We start from the raw sequence: 23,620 nt of genomic DNA, 5'->3' as shown, positions 1-23,620 counted from the left end.
GCTCCACCCAGCCGCTTTTATTGTGCGCCTTTCATCAGCTCTGCCTTTTAGGTTTGGGAGGGTTTAAAAGCCCTTTTTTTATGAGGCTGCCGCATATAGCTGTGTAAATCTTCTAAGCTGAGCGGAATGGGTTTAGGTTATGCTTAGAAGATGGCTGAAATGCTTTGTGTAATTGAGGGATTCACTCTGCTCTCTGTTTGCTTTGTGCCTTAATTTTAAAGACCAACTCCGCAGGCAGAGCTAAATATTCTGTCCAGTGGAATTCTTCTTCTCATTGCAGAGGACAAGCCTGAATACGTACACAACAGGTACAGGATCAGATCTGCTGGATAGTGTTGACGTGTGTGTGTGTGTGTGTGTGTGTGTGTGTGTGTGTGTGTGTGTGTGTGTGTGTGTGTGTGTACTGAGGTTTCTGCAGCTAAACATTCGGTCTTAATGAAGCGCACCTGAACTCCCTCTCTGTTCTAAAAAGATACACAATAGCATCATAATCTTTAAAGAAAAACATTTCTTTGCTACAGCTGATACAAATCCTGCAATACACCTGCAGTGGGTCTACTTCCTGCTTTCACAGAAGACCATTAGCTCTCTTCCATGCAGGCAGCTGGCACAGCTGAGAGATCAAATTACAACTTGCGCACAGATGAAGGGGAATTACACAGGCTAAACCAGGCACGGGCAAACTTGGCCCTCCAGCTGTTAAGGAACTACAAGTCCCACAATGCATTGCAGGAGTCTGACAGCCACAGTCATGACTCATAAAGGCAAATGCATTGTGGGACTTGTAGTTCCTTAACAGCTGGAGGGCCAAGTTTGCCCACGCCTGGGCTAAACTCTCTAAATACATACAAAGTGCATTTCTCTGTTTTCCATCTGTCCTGTGCAAGAGTTCAGGTCCACTTTAAAGGGAACCTGTAGTGTGAGGAGTACAGAGGCTGCAATCCCTCTTTAACATTGCCAGTTGTCTGACTTCTGTGCCGATGTTCTGGCTCAAATACTAGAGCTGAACTCTTGCACAGGACAGAAGGACAACACCGATAAATCCACCCTGTATGTCTTTAGAGAGTTTAGCTGGTCTTATTCCCCTCATCTGTGGCTAATCACAAGTGTAATTTGATCTATCCGCTGGCTGCCTCAGCAGAGCAGCTAATTTGTAAACACAGGATGTTAACCCTATGTCTGATTCCATGACAGCAGGAAGTAGAAATCCTGCAATAAACCTGCAGTGTGTCTATCAGCTGTAACAAATATTTTTCTTTACAGGTTATTATGCTGTTGCTTATCTTTATCTAGAATGCTTACTTAAAGAGACACTGAAGCTGGAAAAAATTTGATATAATGAATTGGTTGTGTGGTACGGATAATTACTAGAACATTCGTAGCAAATAAATTATTCTCATATTTTTATTTTCAGTTAGGCCCCGTTCACACTGCACGCGTTTCCAGCCGCGTTTTGGAAACGCGTGCGGGAGGCCGACACGCACGACATCCTGTTCCCACTGTGCGGTCCGGGAACGCATGCTGCATGCATTTTTTGCAAAAACGCGCGGCTGTCCCATTCACTTTTCAGTGATGGGATCAGCCACACAACGCACACGAACGCGGATGGCGTGTGTTCGCACGCGTTGCGTTCTGCACGCATGGCCATCCACGTTTGTGATGTGAACGGGGCCTTATATAGTGGTTTTTTTATAATCTTGCATCATTCTCTAATATTTGCAGTTTACACACTACTCAGCATTCTAAATTTACAGAGCAGGCCAGTGAACTATTGACCTGTGCTCTGGCAGAGAAAAAGAAAATACAGCGACTGACAGTTGAGATAACAAGCTTCAGAAGACAGAGCTCTCTGCGACTTTGTAAGTCGTGGAGCTCAATGTCTCTTTTGCACAGATAACTGAAGTTTCTTAACTCTTCCTGTACTGGAAACAATATTAGACTCCTTTCGCTGCTGCTAAGGCGTTCTGTAACGCAGGCGCAGTACACGTAGACTGTTTCAGTGCTCTGGTTGAAAAGTGTATGTATGTATATGTGTTTAGATGTGAGGGTATGTGTGTATATCTGTGTATGTATGTGTGTGTCTCTGTATGTGTGTGTGTGTGTCTGGTCTCTCTATAGATGTGTATATATACAGAATATGTATATTTATACGGGGGGAGTGAAATGATACAGTATATGACAAATGACTAATTGATTTGAGTCCTCAGGCATACTATTCTCCCTCAATTCCGCACTTTGAGTCAACATTATCGGCAGACCACCCAGAACATCTAATGCCGTACGTAACATGGAGAGATGCAAATGAGTTTTTGAGTCATTTGCTTGCGTTTGATTGCAAATGATGGATGGAGCTGAATGCCACAGCAATACAGCGGTGTGTGTACAGCAAGTACCAAAGGGAGCAGGGAGACCTGTCATAAGACATTACCATTAGGCCGTCTGTATGAGTGCACGCTTGTTAGGCCGGGCTGCAGTGATTTGCACAATGAAGCCAGTCTGGATGAACACTGTACTCATTGTAATGCCATACAATAAAATGGCAGTTGGGGGGGGGGGGGGGGGGTGACGCTCAGCCTGGTTATCACAACACAATGACTGGGAAATATTGTGAAAATGTTTACCTAAAGGGAGGGGAGGGATGCTTATTGATTAAGAATGTAACTGGAGGGAGCGTGGCACTGAAGGATTTACTGCAGAGTTCACCTTGAACTGCCCTGTTTAACCCTGATGACCTCAGTCTACTGTCTGCCCAGAAAGCAGTTTCTGAAGTTGATGTTGACATTTAAGGGAGTACTGTAGGCACTGGGCAGGGATGGGGGGGGGATAAGTTGAACTTACCCGGGGCTTCTAATGGTCCCCCGCACATGCCCTGTGCCCGCGCAGCCACTCACCGATGCTCCGGTCCCGCCTCCGGAATTTGCGACTTTAAAGTCTTAAAACCAAGCGCCTGCCCAGCCGTGTCCTCGTTCCTGTGTACTGCACAGGACAAGTGCTGTCTGTGCCTACGCAGTACTCTCCCGGTGACTTCAGCGCGAGCAGGGACGTGGCCGCGCAGGTGCAGTGGTTTTCCGACTTTAAAGTCGGAATTTCCGGAAGTGAACCAGAGGTGGGGACTAGAGCATCGGTGAGTGGCTGCGCGGGCAAAGGAAGTCTGCGGGGGACCATCAGAAGCCCCAGGTAACTTCAACTCTTTTTTTTTTTTTTTTTTTTTTTTTTTTTCCGCCTACCCCTCCCCCCTACAGTAGTCCTTTAACCCATTCGTGTTCCGTCGTTTTCACTTGAGAAATGTTCACCTCCCATTCATTAGCCTATAACGTTATCACTACTTATCACAATGAACTGATCTATTTCTTGTTTTTTCCGCCACCAATTCGGCTTTCTTTGGGGGGTACATTTTGCTAAGAGCCACTTTACTGCAAATGCATTTTAACAGGAAGAATAAGAAAAAAACGGAAAAAAATTATTATTTCTCAGTTTTCAGCCATTATAGTTTTAAAATAATACATGCCTCCATAATTAAAACTCCCGTATTGTATTTGCCCATATGTCCTGGTTATTACACCATTAAAATTATGTCCCTATCACAATGTATGGCGACAATATTTTATTTGGAAATAAAGGTGCACTTTTTCCGTTTTGCATCTATCACGATTTACAAGTTTAAAATGATAAAAATATAGAAATATTTCATCTTTACATTGATATTTTAAAAGTTTAGACCCTTAGGTAAGTATTTACATTTTTTTTTTTTTTTTTTTTATTGTAATGTTTTTGTTTTTTTTATATTAAACATTTTATTTGGGTAGTTTTGGGAGGGTGGGAGGTAAACAATATGTTAATAACGTAAATGTGTGTTGATTTTCATTTTTTTTTTTACTTTTACTTGTAGTATTACTTTTTGGCCACAAGATGGCGGCCATGAGTTTGTTTACATGACGTCACTCTAAGCATAACACACGCTTAGAGGGGGAGGTAACAGCCAGAAAAGGCGCAGCTTCCGAGAGAAGCTGTCGCTTTTTCAGCGGGGGAGAGGAATCAGTGATCGGGCACCATAGCCCGATTCACTGATTGCCTGGCTAACGAACCGCGGGCCGGGAGCGTGCATGGTTCCTGGACGTAGTTTCTACGTCCAGGAACCAAAATAGGTTAAGGTGACCACACACCATACAATTTTTTTTTCAATATCTGTTCAATTCAAGAATAGCAATCAATTTTTCTGACTGACTGTGACAATTTAAAAATCTGACCAATGTACCACACACCTATGTTCAGCTTTCCACCAATCATGAATAAAATAATTGAAAGATCAGAAAAAAGTGATTGGAACTTAACTTCAAGTAATTGACAATCCACACCATACAATTCTTGATAAAGTTGGTCTGAAATTTCCAACCTGTCCAATCTCCAAAAATACAAAGGAAAGCTCTCTATTTTTGTGGACAACCGTTTAAAATTATCGAATTGGTGAAAGATTGGATCCTTTAATTGTATTATGTGTGGCCACCTTTATACTATAAAACTGAATAGTCACCTTGTGACAATGTGATTGGCTCACAGTGATCACAGAGCAGAGCTGTGTGAGCTGGTCAGGAGACTATTTCAGAGACAGCAGAGCAGAGTGGCGCAATGGTCAGTAGCAGCGGGAACGCGGGGTGAAGAAGTTGAAATCTACTTCCTGTCAGAGCTGCGCAGCCACCTGCAGGACGTAGTTTTCAACCAACGCGGTCCGCAGGTAGTTAAACTGCTTTGTGGAGGATAAGAATTCAAGGACCGCTGATTCTAGTGGACATTTGAAATTCAGGATGGTTTCCTTTTTTGGTTTTTTTCCCCGAAACTCTGTAGCGGATACATGATATGACTATCTCCGAGATCCTATCTTCTCAGCACTAACCGCCTATTGTTGTATAACTCAGCTCTCCATTGAGCAGTTTAATCACGACCTTTCCGTAATAAATAAAACACATCTTTCCTCGCCCTCCGCGGAAAGGTAAGCTAGAATCGGATCCCGCCAAAGCGTTCTCGGCAGGGACGTTTTATTGTCGCCGCAGACATGCCGCGTCAAATAATCTGTTTTTCCTAATCCCGTATTGCAATTAATTCCATGCTTTCTTCTACCTTGCTAGACATTTGAATTATACCAAAAAAAAGAGAGAAGTCTTTGGGTTCAAATAATAAAGAAACTCATTACGGGGTGTGTTTAGGATTAATAAAAGTTCACTTTTCAATAGACTTTCCTTTTAATGCCTTTTTTTTAAAGCCAATCTGAAGGGAAAATAAACTTATGAGATAATGATTTGTGTGTATAGTACAGCTAAGAAATAGAACTTCAGTAGCAAATATCTCATATTGCTTTCCAGTACAGAAAGAGTTAAAAAAAATTGCCTATGCAAAAGAGCTTCTCTGAGCTATTCCACCCACTGGGTCAATACAGTCCTGTTTTCTGAAGCACTTAAAGTGGACCTGAACTCTTGCACAGGACAGAATGAAGAGAAATGCACCCTGTATGTATTTAGAGAGTTTAGCCTGTCTACTCCTCCATCATTTGTGTCTAATCACAAGTCGTAATTTGATCTCTCCCCTGTGTCACATGACTGCCATGGCAGATGAGCTCATTTGAAAGCACAGGATATTAACAATATGTGTACTTCCATGAAAGTAGGAAGTAGAAACCGTGCAGATTTATTTCTGGATTTGTATCAGGTGTAACAAAGAAATGTTTTTCTTTAAAGGTTATTCTGCTGTTGCATATCTTTCAGAGCTGACAGGAAGTTCTGAGTTCAGGTCCGCTTTAACCTCCTTGGCGGTAACCCCGTGTGTGACACGGGGTAAGCCGCCGGAGGGTGCCGCTCAGGCCCTGCTGGGCCGATTTTCATAATTTTTGTTTTGCTGGACGCAGCTAGCACTTTGCTAGCTGCGCCAGCACTCTGATCGCCGCCGGCCCCTGCCCGATCGCCGCTATCTGCTGCGGCGCGGGCCCCCCCCCCCCCCCTCCAGACCCCAGCGCTGCCTGGCCAATCAGTGCCAGGCAGCGCCGAGGGGTGGCCCGGGACTCCCAATGACGTCCCGACGTCAGTGACGTCGGTGACGTCATCCCGCCCCGTCGCCATGGCGACAGGGGAAGCCCTCCAGGAAATCCCGTTCTATGAACGGGATTTCCTGATCGGAGATCGCCGAAGGCGATCGAAGCGGGCGGGGGGATGCCGCTCAGCAGCGGCTATCATGTAGCGAGCCCTCGGCTCGCTACATGATTAAAAAAAAAAAATTTTTTTAAAAACTGCTGCGCTCCCTCCTGGCGGTATTTTTCATACCGCCAAGGAGGTTAAAGAGAAACTCCGACCAAAAATTGAACGTTATCCCAATCAGTAGCTGATACCCCCTTTTACATGAGAAATCTATTCCTTTTCACAAACAGACCATCAGGGGGCGCTGTATGACTGATATTGTGGTGAAACCCCTCCCACAAGAAACCCCTCCCACAAGAAAAGTACGTACTTTTTTTGCAGTTTCCTGTCTGTGAACCTTGTTGCATTGTGGGGAATAGATGTTTACAGCTGTTTCTAACTGCCAAAAACCATGCAGCAGCATCATCACCTGCCCACACTAAAATGTTTACTGGAGTTCCTCTTTAAACAAGATTTTACTCCAGGAAAGTTAGAGGTCATTATTTCTGCTTTGTTTTATAGCTTAAAAGACAGAGTGCGGTTTCTAAACTGAAATTATGACAGAATAATGCAAGGTTATGAAAAAAAAGCTATGCAACTACAAATAAAAATGAGACTCTCTTCTTTGCTACTAATGTTATATTATCTGTACAATTTATTATATAATGCAATTTTTTTAAAAAATTTTTTTCTAACTTTGATTGCTTTATGCCCTGAGAAAGAGAGTGTCAGTTTGCGCATTTTGTTTTTTTGCAGCAGATGTGACTAAATTGGAGCAGATGAGTTTATGATTCCACCAATATTGCCAGCTGCAAATTTTTTTGCCTCCCTCCCCTTCTACAGAAATATTCCTCCCTCCCTCCCAGCGAGTGACCTTGTCAGAGAGAAGTGTAGAATAATGGTGGGCAGCCCAGGGACCGTGCTTCATTTACAAGCAGCTGCTTGCTACTGTCAGAGCACAGACAGGCCCCGCATTGCATTAATGGGGGATGACACGCTCCCTGAGCGGCCGTGCCCCCATCTCTGCTGCACAATGCCTGCTGAAAGGCACACAACTGACTGATGCGAGAGTCACTGTGTAAGCCGAGGTCGGAGCCGTGACCGGGAGGGGGTCCTGGCGTCTGGGCGGCCTGAATGTCACCGTATACTCAACCATTCCCCTAGATATTATTTTTTTTAAATATATGTATATAGCGTTGCAACAAATGTTGCTGAAATGTAAACTCTCAGATTTAGGGCTGGGGCACACTGGAGCGATTTGGGGCGCATCTTTGTAGCCCCCACCGGAGCTTTCAAAAACGCTTTGCTAGTGTATGTCGGTGGTCTTGAACTCACTAGAGCGCTTGCGATTTGGGAAATCGCAATTGCAGGAAATACAGCATTTTGTGAGCGTTTGGGCTTCAATACATAATATATGAGTTACCTGAATCGCTGGAAAACTCCAACAGAACGCTTACACAAAGCGCTAGCGATTACAACACCAAAGGCGTTACTGCAGTTATGCGTGCGTTTTTATAATAATGCGCGGTGTTACATGTTACCATAGCAAAACTCGCATTACTGCAATAATGTCCGAGCCGCTAACGGGCAGTACTCTACTGGTGGTAATAACTGTAAAATCGACATGCGTTCTCTGCGCAAAGCAACGTTTTGCAGTTTATTGCATCTGCCCCATGGTGTTTCTGAATATGGAAGCTGTAGCTTCGTTTCCTGACAGGAAGTTGCCAAATCTTTCCTCCTTTTGTAGAGCAGGGGACCGCCATAAAATGCATATGTCTTCCAGACCAGTAATTTAAAGTTGCAAGCGTGTAATACGCTATTAGTCACTGCCAACTAAAAGTCCGTACCCACAATGCAATTTTGCAGAGATTTTTTTTCTGCGATGGGTGACTCTTTTCGTGACAAAAGATTGTTTTTAAACAATCGTACATGCCGATGTCACCGCGGTAATGGGCAACAGTTACCGCTGATGCATGTTCACGTGGGTACTTGGCTTAACCTTCCCCCACATTCCCTCTATGCCCAGAGTTTTACGTATGAAATACCCACTATGAGTCTGTGTAGTCCCAGGTTTTAATTACACTGTGTTTATAGAGAGAATCCCCAGGCCTGACTGTGAGCTGGCTGCTTACACATGACCTATAAACTGGCCTACAAACGGCTGGCTGACCTCCCGCGTGTGACAGGATCCAAGATTCAGCGCTCAGGCTTTCCAGAAGGAAGGCTTCTGCTTTCCGAGGTCATCGTTAAAGGCGGGAGAGCTGAGGAGAGCCGTGTAGGATATTGTAATAGAATGCAGTTCCTTAGTAAATAAATTGCGGTAACACCCGCCAGGGACAGCATTTAAATAGCCACACTTCCAACTTCAGCGGAGAGCGTGAATGTGAACATATCGCCACTTGCTATTTAATTACCGTCTACAGAGGCAAGGGTTGCGGCCTTGAACGAAGCGTTTTGTATGTGCCCTGGTCCTCCTGTTCAGTCAGACTCGATGCTTGTTACGGGATTGCTGAAGAATACCAGAAGAGTCGCCCCCCCCCCTTCCCCTTCCCCTTCCCCTTTCTCTATCCAACAACACACACACTACCAGGCCTACGACCAGAATGTAAGATCAGGCTCCGTGTCAAAAAGGCCAAGGTGTGGATCACAGCAAATTATGGCAAAACGCCGCATCGGTTTCCATGGCGACAAGATTGCGGATTCCCTGTGATTTATTATTTACCACTCCAGACTCTCGTTCTCTGATTTAATTAGAGGAAGGGATTACCATAAGGTCTGTCACGCCGCAATCGGGAGTGCCATTGTTGTGGCTAGCGCACGAGCGTTCGGCCTGGAGGGGAGGGAGCCTGGGGCCCCCCTCCTCTGCCTGATGGAATGCTTCGCTGGAGACTTTGGGCAACCCAGCCATAAAAATAACCAAATTCCCCTCTGATTAATTGCCGGCTCGCAACCGCTAACAAAAGCCTGCAAGGTCACATTAGGGTAACCTTGCGTCGCTCTGTAGGTGAAGCCAGCACTGCTTTCCAAGTACAGAGAGGAATTGTATTCATTTTTCACTCTGTGAGGAACTTTTACTTCCATTCGTGTACTAGAAATGTCCTTCTAGTCCTTTATTACGGTACTTTGATTTTCTTTCTCACTGAAAAATGTGGTATTTGTACATAACTCCAGTAATGGAACCAGCTATGGATCAAGCACGCCATTGTGAAGGAGAAACCTAGCAGAGTTGCCCTTTTTTTCATTATTTTATGTTATTTGTTTTCTGTTCAGTTGCAAGTGGTACTCCACTGTAGGCACACAAAAAACGATGTCCGTTTCCTCAGCTGAGCTTGTAACCTGTATGAGAGGAGCTTAGAGGGCAGGGCAAGCAAGCACACCACAAATATAACGGATAAAAGCCAGAAAAAAAGGGCCAAAAAGTACGAAAGAGACTAAGGCCTTTTCCACTGGCTGCGATCCGCTTCAAAAAGCGCATCGCAGCCATTTTGCCGATGGCTAGAGCACTGTGATAACATGTAAATCATAGTGCTCAGTTTCGGCTACTGCAATTCGTTTTTTTTTCTAAAACAAAATCACTGGCTGGCGGGATTCTCTTCACGATCGCACTACGTTCCCGCAGTCGTGGCTAGTGGAAATAACAGCTTGCGCAATCGCTAGCGCAGGTGATTTGTGATTGCGCTTGTTAGTGGAAAAGCCCTTACAGAAAAATTATGCCGCCATAGGTGTCTAGTGTAAAAAGCTTTCCGCTTTACTGTCCCTCAGAGGGGCTCACAATTTTATCCCTACCATACTATGATCTGTGTATGGATCGTGTAGTGTATGTACTGTAGTTTAGAGACAATTTTTAGGGGGAAGCCAATTAACTTATCTGTATGTTTTTGGGTTATGTGAGGAAACCGGAATGCCCAGAGGAAACCCACACAGACACTGGGAGAACATACAAAATCCTTGCAGATAGTGCCCTGGCTGGGATTCGAACCTGGGACCTAGTGCTACAAGGCGAGAGTGTTAATCTCTACACCACCGTGCTACATTAAGCAGCCTTCAGGTAAATTTAGGGCTTCTGTCTCAGAGAGCACCCTCCAGATGATGGGAAACTCATGTGGAGGCTGCCCCCTCTAGGCCAGAAGCCCTAAACTTACCTGGAGGCTGCTTACCATGGCAGACACCGAAAAACACCCCTAGCTCACCAATTACTGTACAAAACCAGTGCATATATATTCATGTTACCAGAGGTAAAAAATAAAATGTCTTGGTTATATATTGCTGCACATTAGTCAGCTTTTGTTTGCTAAATGTATTGCCAATGAGTATAGTAGGATTAAAAGCTATTGACTGAATGTGTCAATTTTAGTATCAATGAATACACACTATAATTAATATTCAGTCCCTTTACTGTCCACTGAGCCCGATACAAAATTTGGGACAGTGTGTTTTTTTCCCTACAGTAACTATGCTTTATTATAACTTCAACCACAGCTTCCGTCTCTGAATCCCTTGACCAAATTTCCAGCAGATGCCTCTATTTAGTTGTCCTAATGTGATTAACGCGTCCAAATTAGAACAGGATTCAGAGTTCACGTCTTTATAGTGGGCCTTAATGCGGCGTTTGGTATTTGGTGTCACACATTGAGCGCCTCTGAGGTACTGCGTAATCGGCGGGGCTTATTCCTGCCGACACTCAGGGCCGCGGGACGGTGACCGCGCATGCCGGGCCTGTTTGGGAGGCAATTAAAATCGCGCCACAAGTCCTGCTCGTTATTGCTGTTCTCGTCAGCAGACGGGGAAAGAAGGGAAGACTGTTTCTGGCCATGAGCTAATAGTGGAAAGTCATTAACCTAACCCTTGTTTGTCTGTCGCCCAGATGCGCCAAAGTTTGTCATAACTCGCACAAACATTTTTCATCTTAATTGGCCTGTTAAAGGTTTAATCCACACAGTAAAGTGTGGAGGAGGTGTGTTAGGCACTTGTAGCGTTAACCCTATTCCCATAATTCATCCTGCTTACGCCTTGAATGAGACCTGCTTTTTTTATGACTGTTTTGCCCCCACTAAGTAAGACACAAGCAGTCCGTTTGACTGGTAAGCGCCTTGTGAGGGAAACAGTTGAGACTGTGTTTCATGAGGTAACCAGGTGAATAAAAATAAGAGAAACTTTTATTGCGTGGTGGGGATTTGGATTTTCATTTTTTTCAAGTACTTAGTCGAAGAGAACCAGTCGCATGTAGACTCAGGGCTCAATTTCTGGAAAGGGCTACATAGTCCTGGGCCTAGGGCAGCTGCAGCTCAAGGGGACAGCTGGACTTTGAAGAGGGGTTACTGCATATCGAAGAGAAGGCCGTAAATGAGGAGAAATACATAGAAGAGGGAAGCTGCTGTACATTAAAGAGAGGCTATTGTACATGGATATTACCCAGTCATCAAGCAATATTAAATACCCCCCTATCTACTTACGTGGGAATTCCTCCAGCCCCTTGCAGCTGACATGTCCTGCGCTCCTCTCTCAGCCATCATCCCGGGGTCCCCAACGGTTCAGAGGGCAACCTCGAGGTCGCCCTCTGTCAATTAAGTCCACATTGTCCGGACTGTACTGTGCAGGTGCAGTAGTTCTGTGCCTGCGCAGTACAGTCCGGACAACGTGGACTTGATTGACAGTGGTGCCCGCGCAGACGCAGTAGAGGACGCCTGGTGAGACACTGTGCTGGGACCCCGGGTTGGCGGGTAAGAGCGAAGCTGCAGCGCAAGACATGTCAGCTGCAAGGGGCTGGAGGAAGCCCCAGGTAAGTACATAGGGGGTAGTTAATGTTGTTTGAAGATTCCTTTAATATATTTTTTGGGATCAGACATCCTTTAAGCCACACCCACTACTGCTACCCCATGTGGTTTTAGTCAGCCAATGTGCAAAGCGCAGTTCACATCGCAGAGCTTGTGTCTTACGATGCTGTCACTGTTATTGCGCTTCTATACTGTTTGTATAGACTGGACATCCGCCGGTGGCTTGCAGTAAACCACAGATGTTTACCCTGGCCTGAGCTTATCATGTCCGCTTTCACAAGGAAATAAAACTATGCTAAAAATAAATATATTCACTGTGAACTAACTGGGAACCCTGCAAGGAAAGAAAACAAAGCGGAGGAGAGATATTTAGCTGCGGCTGTTTCTTCGTGTCCTTGGATAAAGCAGTTGTGGGGGTTTTTTTTCTTCTTCCCTTTTTACATAGCTGCTTTGTTTGTAAATTTGTTCGAATTTTAAGCTAAAGCAAAAATAAACAGCTGAGATGAACAATTGTATCTATACTCCTAAAAATTACTGTTACATATCCCACAGTTTTGTTAGGTTTAAAAAACGTAGGAAGTAGATTTATGATTTTCTCTCCGCTCAATGAAACAGTCTGTCCCATGTCTGAGTGCTGAAATATATGAACTGTTGACCTTTCTCATCTATCGCCTGCCCTCTCAGAAGCCCAGTTCTCTGCCAGGAAAGTGTTTTATGGCTGTAATTCCTGATCAACGAGGGACATTATAGCCTGACTGGTGAGAAACTGTCAGTTGCATAGCTGAAAATGAACTCTTTCAGGTAGAGAAAGAAGAAAAGCAACACTGCATATTTGTGTGCTTGGCACTATACATCTAATATGTCTATAATAATGTCTATCTCATCAGGTCACATGTCATTTTAAGCTTCCCTTTAAAAGACAAACCGCTCTATATGAAGAGAAACGCAGCTTTTGTGCTTTTTAGCGAGACTGAACTTTGCTTTTAGTCTTTATTTTTTCCCTGCATTTGAGTGGGCAGACAGTTCAAGCCGTGCAAGTCTGAGTACTTAAAAAAAAAGAGAAAAAAAATGGATAATAAAAAAAAATGATCTCTGATTATCTCCTGTTCTGTCTTAAAGACGGGCAGTATTTCACTGCCGCTGATCTTCTTGTGTGACATTTATAGGGACGCTTTGACGACTGTAGACATCTGATCCCTGCTGTGTAATTGGTTTTTATATCTCTGTACGGCTTCACTTCCTGAACAACATATATAAATAACAGAGTGGCAGTTTAAGTCATATTCTGTTACTTAGGATATTATGTTTAATTGGTGTTAAATTAACATTTTTTTACTCTCAAACTATAGCATAAGCCTTGGACAGAGATATGCTGGGCTGCTTGTCCTCATCCCAAATAGGGATGGTCAGTGAGATGCAAATCATTTTGGGTTGATGCAGCATTATGCAAATTTATACAACTTGAAATTGAACCAATCAAATCCTGCTGAGGTGAAATTTTATTGGTGCATTTTCTTAGCAATGGATGATCATTTATTTAACCTTCCTGGCGGTAAGCCCGGGCTATGCCGCCGGAAGGCACCGCTCAGGCCCCGCTGGGCCGATTTGCATATTTTTTTTTTGCTGCACGCCGCTAGCACTTTGCTAGCTGCGTGCAGTGCCCGATCGCCGCCGCTACACGCCGGTCCGTCGCGCCGCAGCCGCCCCCCCCCCCCAGACCCCGTGCGCTGCCTGGCCAATCAGTGCCAGGCAGCTCTATGGGGTGGATAGGAATCCCCTTTGACGTCACGACGTCATCCCGCCCCGTCGCCATGGCGACGGGGGAAGCCCTCCAGGAGATCCCGTTCTTTGAACGGGTTGATCGCCGAGCGCCGGCGGCGATCAGAGGGGCTGGGGGGATGCCGCTGAGCAGCGGCTATCATGTAGCGAGACTTTGTCTCGCTACATGAAAAAAAAAAAAAAATTAAAAAAAAAAGATTTGCTGCCCCCTGGCGATTTTTTTAGCAAACCGCCAGGAGGGTTAAGAAAGGAACTTGGTATTTTTAACGTGACACTCTAAGCACATGTATCCTTTATTGCAGTCTGTCATGTCACACAAAATTGCCTCATCCCATCACATCACAGAATTACCAGGTACAGCGGGTCCCGCCATAACAAGGCAGTTGGGAAGTGAAGCATAATTTCATTGTAGAGTATGCCTCACTGTGTGATCACACCGCAATAGTCCTGTACCGTGCGGTGCAACTCTCCGAGACTGGTGCGATCAAATAACCCTCACACACCGCAATGGAATAGAGCAGCGTAAAAGGAGCCTGTACATGCTGGCTGCATTGCGATTTTAGAAGCGCGTGTGATTTTTCAATCGCAAAGCCTTAATGAAAATAAAGCGAATAACGAGGCGCTGTACACAGTGGTGCAATGCAATTTTAGAGTGCTCACGTTTGTGAAACGCAGGAACAAATGCAATGCATGCAATTTTAGGTCAGCTTTAATTACTGTACTTTGTTTTTGATTTTTGTCAAACTTTAGTGTTTCGGGGTGTGTCCAGCTGTTTAGGCACATAATTGAGCAATATACCTTTTCGCTCACTGACATGGAGCCATGCATTACAGTGCTCTCCCCAGAATTTTTTTTCCAGCTGGGTGGCATGAAATAGTAGCCAGGTGGAGCGAGATGAGAGAATGCTTCTGTGCACAACTCTGCTTACAGGAGGCGCGCCCATGACAGCCGGGTGCTCACCAAATCTAGCTGGGTGGAGCACCCGGCTAAGGGAGCCGGGGGAGAACACTTCATTATGGGAGTCTTTTTTTTTTTTTTTGGTTTTGTGTGTGTGAATCTGAATACTTGCAAATCCTTTCTGGTTTAAAGGATACTTAAGGTGACATATGGCATGATGAGATAGACATGTGCAGTGCCTAGCACACAAATATCTATGCTGTGTTCCTTTTTTCTGTCTCTGCCTGAAAGAGTTAAATAACAGGCATGTAAGTGGCTGACTCAGTCCTGACTCAGACAGGAAGTGACTACAGTGTGAGCCTCACTGATAATTCTAACTAAAAAAACTTTCCTAGCAGAAAATGACTTCTGAGAGGAGGAAAGCGATAAAAAGTGTCAATAGTTCATAGATTTTAGCTCTGGCATACTTCAATGAATGTGTCATTGAGCAAAAACAATAAAACAGATAAAACTTAAAGAGTAATAAAAAAAACTGTGGAATATCTTAAAGTCATTTTTAGGAGAACGAAGATAGATACAATAGTTTATTTCATGAGTTTATTTTCGCCTCGGGTGTCCTTTAAGAAGTGCAAAACCGTATTCTGAGGGAAGTCTGTTCTTTTTGTGCTGCTGTGAAGAAGTAAAAAAAAAAAAGCTGAATGTGAATCCAGTGTGTGAGCGGAGCCCACCTTGTTATTATTAGATTATGAGGATTACATCATCCCTCCTCTGCTGATAAAAACAGATTGTTGCTTTGTAGGCGAGTCACCAGATGGGTGCAAGAGTGACGGGGTTAATGTAGATCAGTCTCCACACACGCATACTGCAAGCTCTCCCCATTGCTTCTCCTCACCAGGCCTCCTCCTCCGCTGGTCATAGTCTTTGGACTGATCGAGTTACACTGCTTGCAAAATGTACCTTGTTATTTGTGCGCTGTGCCAATAAAGTTCTTGTTAAAGTAATTAGTTTGGTGGGTTTCCAGTAACCTGTAAGGAGCGTTATAGCTGCACTTGGCGTATGCGCTTTTTGGACAGAGCGATCTCTTTTAATAAAACAAGGTTGTTATGATTTATTTACTTAAAACGGAAGGTATTGGCAAGTGCGCAGCTTCACATGAGCAAGAAGCTGCTCCCATAGTGCATCACTGTAGGTCTGTGGATAAATATGCAAGTCCTTCCTTTTTTTGGTCCTGGTAAATCGGGAGCACATCCAGAACTTCTGGTTTAGTGGACTACAGCCTGTCCATGTATGCCAGGCCTAGCCTTCAACTTCCTGCGAGTTGAAAGTCAAAGTAGCCCATGCGATTCGATAAAAAACTTTGGCTTGGACAAATTCGAATGCCAGCACTATACAGTTGCAAGTTAATGGCACTAAATGAGATTTAAACTGAGGAAAAAAGGACGCAAGGGATTGGCTAGTAGAATATCGATAAAATTAGTGATACAGTTAGAATATTGGCAAAATTATCTGTATTCTACGGCTGGATTAACAGTATTTTTTTTTTACGGCTAAACCTAACCTTACTCTCACACCGAACCATCCCTCTACACCAATGCCAAACCCTAACACCCCTGCTGGTGTTGCCTAACCCTAAGACCCCACCCCTGTTTCTGCCCAACCCTAAGACCCCCCCCCCCTTCCTTCCTGGTTGTGCCTAAGACTAATGGCCCATACTCACGGGCTACAATTGTCGCCGCAACCACGTGGCGCGCGCGTGTTGCGGTGACAGGTCGCCCGTGAGTATGGCGCGAACCGTCGCTGCTGTCGCCAGGCGATTGTCGCCGGCCTGTCGCTCACACGCTCCCGTGTGCTAGCGACAGGCCACGAAAGTGGCCCGTGAGTATGGGCCATAAGAGGGTCTGCTATGCCATGCCATAATTTGCATTTCCACAAGCCCCCGGCGATTGTATCGGGCACAGAAATTTACCTTGCCTACCTTATGTGCTGCTTTATAATAGGCATAATTTGCATTTCCGCAACCCCCCGGCGGCCAATACTATCGGGTGCCAAAATGTACATTTGACGCTTTGTAATACGCACCTATGGTGGTGCCTTTTTTTTCCATAAGAGCTCTTGCACCCTTTTTCCCTGATCCATCTATACCAGCCTTTCTCAACCTTTTTACCTTGGAGGAACCCTGTAAATAACTTTTGGATCTCAAGGAACCCCCGCAAACAATTTTTTGGTCTCGAGGAACCCCTACATTTATTTTGGTGGAGGCGTGGTCTTTAAATAGGTTAGGCTGCTAATTTCACTATCTCCTATTACACTGCCACTCATTATACTGTCTCCTGACCCCCCAATTTAGTGCTTCTTGTTACAGTACCACCTATTATAATGTGCTCTATTATACTTCCCCCACAATGGGGTAAAATGCCAAGGAACCCCTGCAGAGTCCTCAAGGAACCCTGGTTGAGAAAGCCCGATCTATACAAAATATATCATTTTATGGTGGACTTGGCTCTTTACTGCTCCTCTGTGTGGCTGCGTTCAGTTTTGGATTGTATTGGGAGTGACAGTTTGCTGCCAGCGCATCTCCCTGTGACCAGCTTTGTGAACCGGCAGCAGCAGAGTCGGTGGTGGCTGCGCCTTGTGCTGGAATAGGCAGGGAGGGGATATTATGAATCGTGTGTGTTTAGCAGCGAGCTCCGCTGATGTGTTCCCTCAGGTATAATCCGATCTGATACACTGCAGATGAGCCAAGGAAAACAGGAGGTGACCGCCAAGGGAATCGCTCAGCAGGCAAAGTTGTGATGGGAACTAGCCTAAAATATAGACACGACACTCTTGTTTGTTCTACTCAGTGTGTTTGTGAACTTGCAGCTCAGCCTTCAGAGGAAACGCTCTCTATCCTCTACCGCTTTCTATTCTATCCTATTTCATCTTATTTTTTTTCCGTTCCAGTTACTTAAAGTGAACCTCCAGACTAAAAATCTATTCAGCAGCACGGGAAAGGCCTGATGTTTCTTTAATAGTTTCACAGCATCTGAATTTTTGTTTTTCTTACCCAAGCCTCACTTTTAGCTGCACAAAAAAAAACTGCCCGGGCATTATTCCCCTGATGCTGTGCAAAGCATGATGGGATTTCTGATGTTGTTCTCCTGCTGTTTTGGTGCAAATTTATCATTTCTTTTATTTTGAATTTGATATTTGAAGCCTAGGGTGCGCAACTGGGAGGGGTGATCAGCACACAGGATAGTTGGAACTGAGCCTCATGCTCCCTGTCACCTCCTTTCAACCAAAAAGATGGCTGCCCCCATGAAATCACAAACATTTGCCTGTTCTTTTAAAACAGGGTGGGTAAGAGATTATATTACCTATCTATTTTAATTAACAGGCTGAAGGAACTGTAACCAAGAATTGAACTTCATCCTAAACAGTAGCGGATACCCCCTTTCCCACCAGAAAGCTTTACCTTTTCTCAAATAAATTATCACAGGGGTCTTGTATGGCTGATATTGTAGTGAAACCCCTCCCACTGTGTGATGTCATGGCCATGGTCCTGACAGTTTCCTGTCCGTGAACCTCGTTTGTGGGAAATAACTGCTTTTTTCAACTGCCAAGCAAGCAGTCCCCCACCCCCCTCTGTACATAGAACTCTCAGTAATGAACATTCCGTACAGATCACCTGGCAGTACTAAAGGGAATCAGGAAATGTGGGCGCCTGGGGCTAATGGACTATTTGGACGCTCCATAGGCGCTAATGGAAAATATCGGCTATTGGGCGCTAAAGAAGAAATTTGGACACCTGATAAATAGTGGGTGCTGGCCCGTCCAACCTAAATTTTTTCATTTTGACCATTTTGCAAATTATCACTTTAACTTTTTATATCATTCTGAAATTCATTTTGAGAGTTATAGATTCCTAAATTATCACTTTTTTTTATTAACATTTGCAGCGTAGAAAGGGGGTTTTATGGTTAGGCATCAGGAAGGGGGGGGTTTTAGGGTTAGGCACCACCAGGGGATTTTAGGGTTAGCCAGTAACGGGTCTTAAGGTGGCCACTAACTGTCCAATTTCTAGCGAAAAATCGTTCGAGCAATCAGAAATTCTGATCGGATTGGTTGTAAATAACCTCCATTGATGGATACAATCGATTATGAAAAAATAATCGAGTGAAAAAATGTCGTCCGAATGAATTTTCGTTGATCCAAAATTTGGATTTTCTTGTTGGTTGTGATAGATGGGAAGCAAAGATTAGTTTGTTGATGGTGTAGTGAACGATGTATTACAATATTTCCCTTCCGATCAGAATTTCTGATCGTTCAAACGATTTTTTGCTAGAAATTGAACCGTTAGTGGCCAGCTTTAGGGTTAGGCAGCTCCGGGGGTGGGGGGGGGGGGAATCTTAGGGTTAGACATCGGAAGAAGGAGGGTTCTGTGTGAGAGTAGTGTAAGGTTTCGTTGTAGTAAAAGATCGGTAGTATTTACTAATGTTTTACTATGCTTATTACGATTATACATATATTTTCCTTTTCATTGTTATAGACAATATTATAAAATTTCTGCTATACCCTGCACCCTTTTTTCCTGGCGCCCGTATTTGTTGTAGGCAGACTAATGATGTCAACACTAGTCATAAATTTCAAAATGTAAATCAGAGACAGGAAAGCTTTTACAATGGGCAAACACTGAGTAAATAAACTAAAAATGAATAAACCATTTTATTACCGTAATTGTTATTTTCACTACAGTTCCTCTTTAAAGTGACTGCATCACTGTGGTAATATCTTATTAACAGGGAACAACAAGATGTCATACTCTCATTGTTCAAAGAGCAGTTGTCCAGCTGTCATCCCTCAGGCCAGGTGCGGCTACAAAAGCTTACTTATGTTCAAGGAGAGGGGGGTGAGGGGCTGCAGTAATTATACACTTGTTAAAAAGTGCCCTTTCGTCTCCTCTGTCCTGAAGAACTTTGTGATATTATCTAATATTCTTGCGGAAATGACATATTCTGCTAGACATTTCTGGACTTTTTCTTCCCCTTCAGTCTTTTATTCAAGCCTGTTTTCACACGCAGATCTGGAAATACCATAATTAATATAGTGATGTGAGCGTTCAGAAGTTATCGGTAAATGAGGCTTGTTCAGCTTAAAGAGGAACTCCAGTGAAAATAATGTAATAAAAAATGCTTCATTTTTACAATAACTATGTATAAATGATTTAGTCAGTGTTGGCCCATTGTAAATTCTTTTAAATCCCTGATTTACATTCTGACATTTATTACACGGTGACATTTTTTCTGCTGGCAGGTGATGTAGCTGCTGCATGCTTTTTTTTGGCAGTTGGAAACGGCTGTAAACAGCTATTTCCCACAATGCAGCAAGGTTCACAGACAGGAAACAGCCAAGAGTACGTACTCAAGAGTTTCTTGTGGGAGGGGTTCCGCCACAATATCAGTCATACAGCGCTCCCTGATGGTCTGTTTGTGAAAAGGAATAGATTTCTCATGTAAAAGGGGGTATCCGCTACTGATTGGGATAAAGTTCAATTCTTGGTCGGAGTTTCTCTTTTAGATCCTGCTTTAAAAAATGGTAATAAATGACCTAAATCGACTGTCTTGAGTTGGCAGGCTCTGTGGGTGTGGCTGTTAGTGCCTGGATTGCATCATCCCCACTGTGCAGACTGCAAGGGATGGGTTTAAACTGTATCTCTCTTGGAACTCTGTGAACAGTTGTGCATGGAGTGGTGCTGTAAAGGACAGCTGAAGTGAGAGGGATATGGAGGCTGCCAATTTTTCTTTTTAAACAATACCAGTTGCCTGGCAGCCCTGCTGATCTATTTGGCTGCAGTATTGTCCGAATCGCACCTAAAACAAGCATGCAGCTAATCTCGTCAGATCTGAGAATAATGTCAGATCTGTCAGATGTTTATTGTTTAAAAGGAAATCAATATGGCAGCCCCCATATCCCTCCTACTTCTGTTGTCCTTTAACTAACTCATAACGGTAGCTACCATCACAGAGGTACATTTTACATGGTAAACTCAACTTTTAAGGGGGCAACAAATGATACAGCAAAATAATCACATTTTACGGCAATTAAAAAAAACACAACAAAAAAAAATCAGTTGTACAGAAAAACCAAGTGTTGTTTTTTTATTTTTTTTTAAGCAATCCGATTGAATGTCCCAGGTTTTGTTTTGTGTTTTGTTTTTTAAGTCGATTTTTCAGATTGATTTTCATGGAATTTGAATAGTATAGGGTAGATTGTCCCCCAAATTTTTTTAACTTTTTTTCCTTAAAGAGAACCCGAGGTGTGTTTAAAGAATGTTATCTGCATACAGAGGCTGGATCTGCCTATACAGCCCAGCCTCTGTTGCTATCCCAAACCCCCCTAAGGTCCCCCTGCACTCTGCAATCCCTCATAAATCACAGCCGTGCTGTGCAGTTGTGTTTACATCTGTAGTGTCAGTCTCAGCTGCTCCCCCGCCTCCTGCATAGCTCCGGTCCCTGCCCCCGTCCCTTCCCTCCAATCAGCAGGGAGGGAAGGGATGCAGGCGGGGACAGGAGTTCTGCAGGAGGCGGGGAAAGCAGCAGACTGACACTATAGAGATAAACACAGCCAGCTCTGACAAGCTGTTTGTCAGCAGCGTGGCTGTGATTTATGAGGGATTGCAGAGTGCAGGGGGACCTTAGGGGGGTTTGGGATAGCAACAGAGACTGGGCTGTATAGGCAAATCCAGCCTTTGTATGCAGAGAATATTCTTCAAACCCACCTCGGGTTCTCTTTAATTGGGGGAAAAATTAAACATGTGTGATACATTGGTCAGAATATGATAATCAGAAAAATTGGTTGTAATTCTCACATTGAAAATAAATATTCAAGTTTGTATGCTGTGTGGCCACATTCATATTGTTATTTAGTTTTGGATAGTGTGGATAGTGTGGGTAGGCATAGAGAGCTTGTTTTTGCGTTTTTATTCCTGTCTGTGTTCTCACCTGGGTGGAATGGTGTTAACAACAATTAAACCTCTCTTCAGTAGGGAGGTAAAGAGTTAGAATGCCCATCATGTTTTTATTACTAATTTCCTCTCCCTGTGACCACCAGGGTTCATATTAAAACCTTGGAAGCCCCCAGGGCCTGCAACGAAAGAGCTCGTCAGTGGTGACACAAACGGGGGTTTAAAAAAAGCTCTAGCCACTTTATCTAAAACAAAGATAATGTTTTTCATGGAGATATTTTGTTTCCAAGAATAACCCTCTATAGCTAGGGATAGGGAACCTTGGCTCTCCAGCTGGAACTACAAGTCTCACAATGCATTGCAGGAGTCTGACAGCCACAGTCATGATTAATAAAGGCAAATGCATGCTGGGATTTGTGGTTTTATCACAGGTGGACAGCTAAGGTTCCCTACCGCCGCTCTATAGAATATGAAAACTGAAAAATGGCAATATTGTTATGATTAAAGTGAACATGAGGTTTTTTTTTTTTTAAGCATCCCAGGGTTTTCTTTTACATTTAAACATTTACAGGTTGAATGTTTTACTGTCTCTAATCAGTGGCAGCCTATTACATGCCCCAGAGTTAGGAAAAGGTCAATAGTTCCTGTATTTTATCTCTCCCTGTCCTCAGAGGTTGTATTCTGCCAGGAAAACTTTTATGGCTGTGATTTGCTTATCAGTAATGTTTGCTATATTCCCAAGAAGACAAGGTACTGACAAGACAAAGCTGTCACTTCCATGCATATACATTAACTCTGGCAGCAAAACAGCCTGGTTATTAATATTTGGTACTGTACATACACATGTTTATTTCATCATGTCGTATATCGCCTCGGGTACACTTTAAGGCTACTTGCACACCAAGACGTTGCGTTAGGTGGCACGTTAAGGTCGCATAACGTGCACCTAACACAACGTATGGTGCTGCAAGATAGGACGGTAGAGTGAGCCGCGTTAGGCGGCTCTATCCCTATAAGGTCTCCCAGAGTGGCGCTGATTGGCCGGCGGGACCACGTGATGCGGAGCGAGACACTCCGCATCACGTGGTCCCGCCGGCCAATCAGCTGCCGCCAGTGCAGTGAATATTAAGTAGCCATGTGCGCGGCTACTGTAGCTGGCTCTCCCCGCCTCCTCTCCGCCCTCCCCCAATGCGCATGTGCAAACAGTCTAACGCGGCTATAGCCGCTCTAACGCCGTAGCATGCTGCACTTTCCCGACAACGTGCAGCGTTACATGTAACGCAACGTGGGCAGTGTGAACAGCCCACTTGTGTTACATTGCTGTGCGTTGGGGGAGCGTTACTAACGTGCGCCTGTAACGTCCCTGTGTGTAAGCGGCCTAAATGTACATATGTTAAATAATAATAATAATAAAAAATCAGTGGGTAATTTTTTTCCTCTTATTTGTATTTTCTAGGGTTTACCCGAGCAGCACTGCCTTTTGGCTTAGTACGGCGGGAACTTGCCTGTGAAGGATATCCCATCGACCTCCGATGTCCGGGAAGTGATGTCATTATGATTGAAAGTGCCAACTATGGTCGCACGGACGACAAGATCTGCGACGCAGACCCCTTTCAGATGGAAAACACAGACTGCCATCTACCAGACGCCTACAAAATCATGTCGCAGAGGTACGATCAATGGACCTTTCTAACCCAACTACATGAAAACAGTCAAAATGTTGCCTTTGGTTAAAGAGACACTGAAGCAAAAAAAACCAACACATTGACATAATGATTTGTATGTGTAGTACAGCTAAGAAATAAAACATTAGGAGTAGAGACAAGTCTAATATTGTTTCCAGTGCAGGAAGAGTTAGGAAACTCCAGTTGTTATCTATGCAAAAGAGCCATTGAGCTCCACGACTTTCAAAGCCACAGAGAGCTCTGTCTTCTGAAGCTTATTATCTCAACTGTCAGTCACTGTATTTTTTTTTCTCTCCAGAAGACAATTCAAACGTTCACTGGCTTGCTCTGTAAAACAATTTAGAATGCTGAGTAGTGTGTAAACTGCAAATATTAGAGAAT

At 44.1% G+C, this 23,620-nt stretch overlaps 1 protein-coding gene across 17 annotated transcripts in view; it reads left to right on the top strand.

The window, feature by feature from the left end:
* ADGRL2 (adhesion G protein-coupled receptor L2) overlaps positions 1-23,620 on the top strand; it is a 332,423-nt gene that overhangs the window by 129,645 nt on the left and 179,158 nt on the right. For all 17 annotated transcript variants that reach the window (XM_068239162.1, XM_068239158.1, XM_068239157.1 and 14 more), the window contains exon 3: positions 23,011-23,224. In XM_068239162.1, coding sequence (XP_068095263.1) covers positions 23,011-23,224 — 214 coding nt within the window. The remainder of the gene's footprint in view (positions 1-23,010; positions 23,225-23,620) is intronic.

This window comes from Hyperolius riggenbachi, chromosome 6 (genome assembly GCF_040937935.1).
Source record: "Hyperolius riggenbachi isolate aHypRig1 chromosome 6, aHypRig1.pri, whole genome shotgun sequence".
NCBI lineage: Eukaryota > Metazoa > Chordata > Amphibia > Anura > Hyperoliidae > Hyperolius > Hyperolius riggenbachi.
Note: the sequence above shows the minus strand (reverse complement) of the source record. Positions and strands in the feature narration are given on the sequence as shown.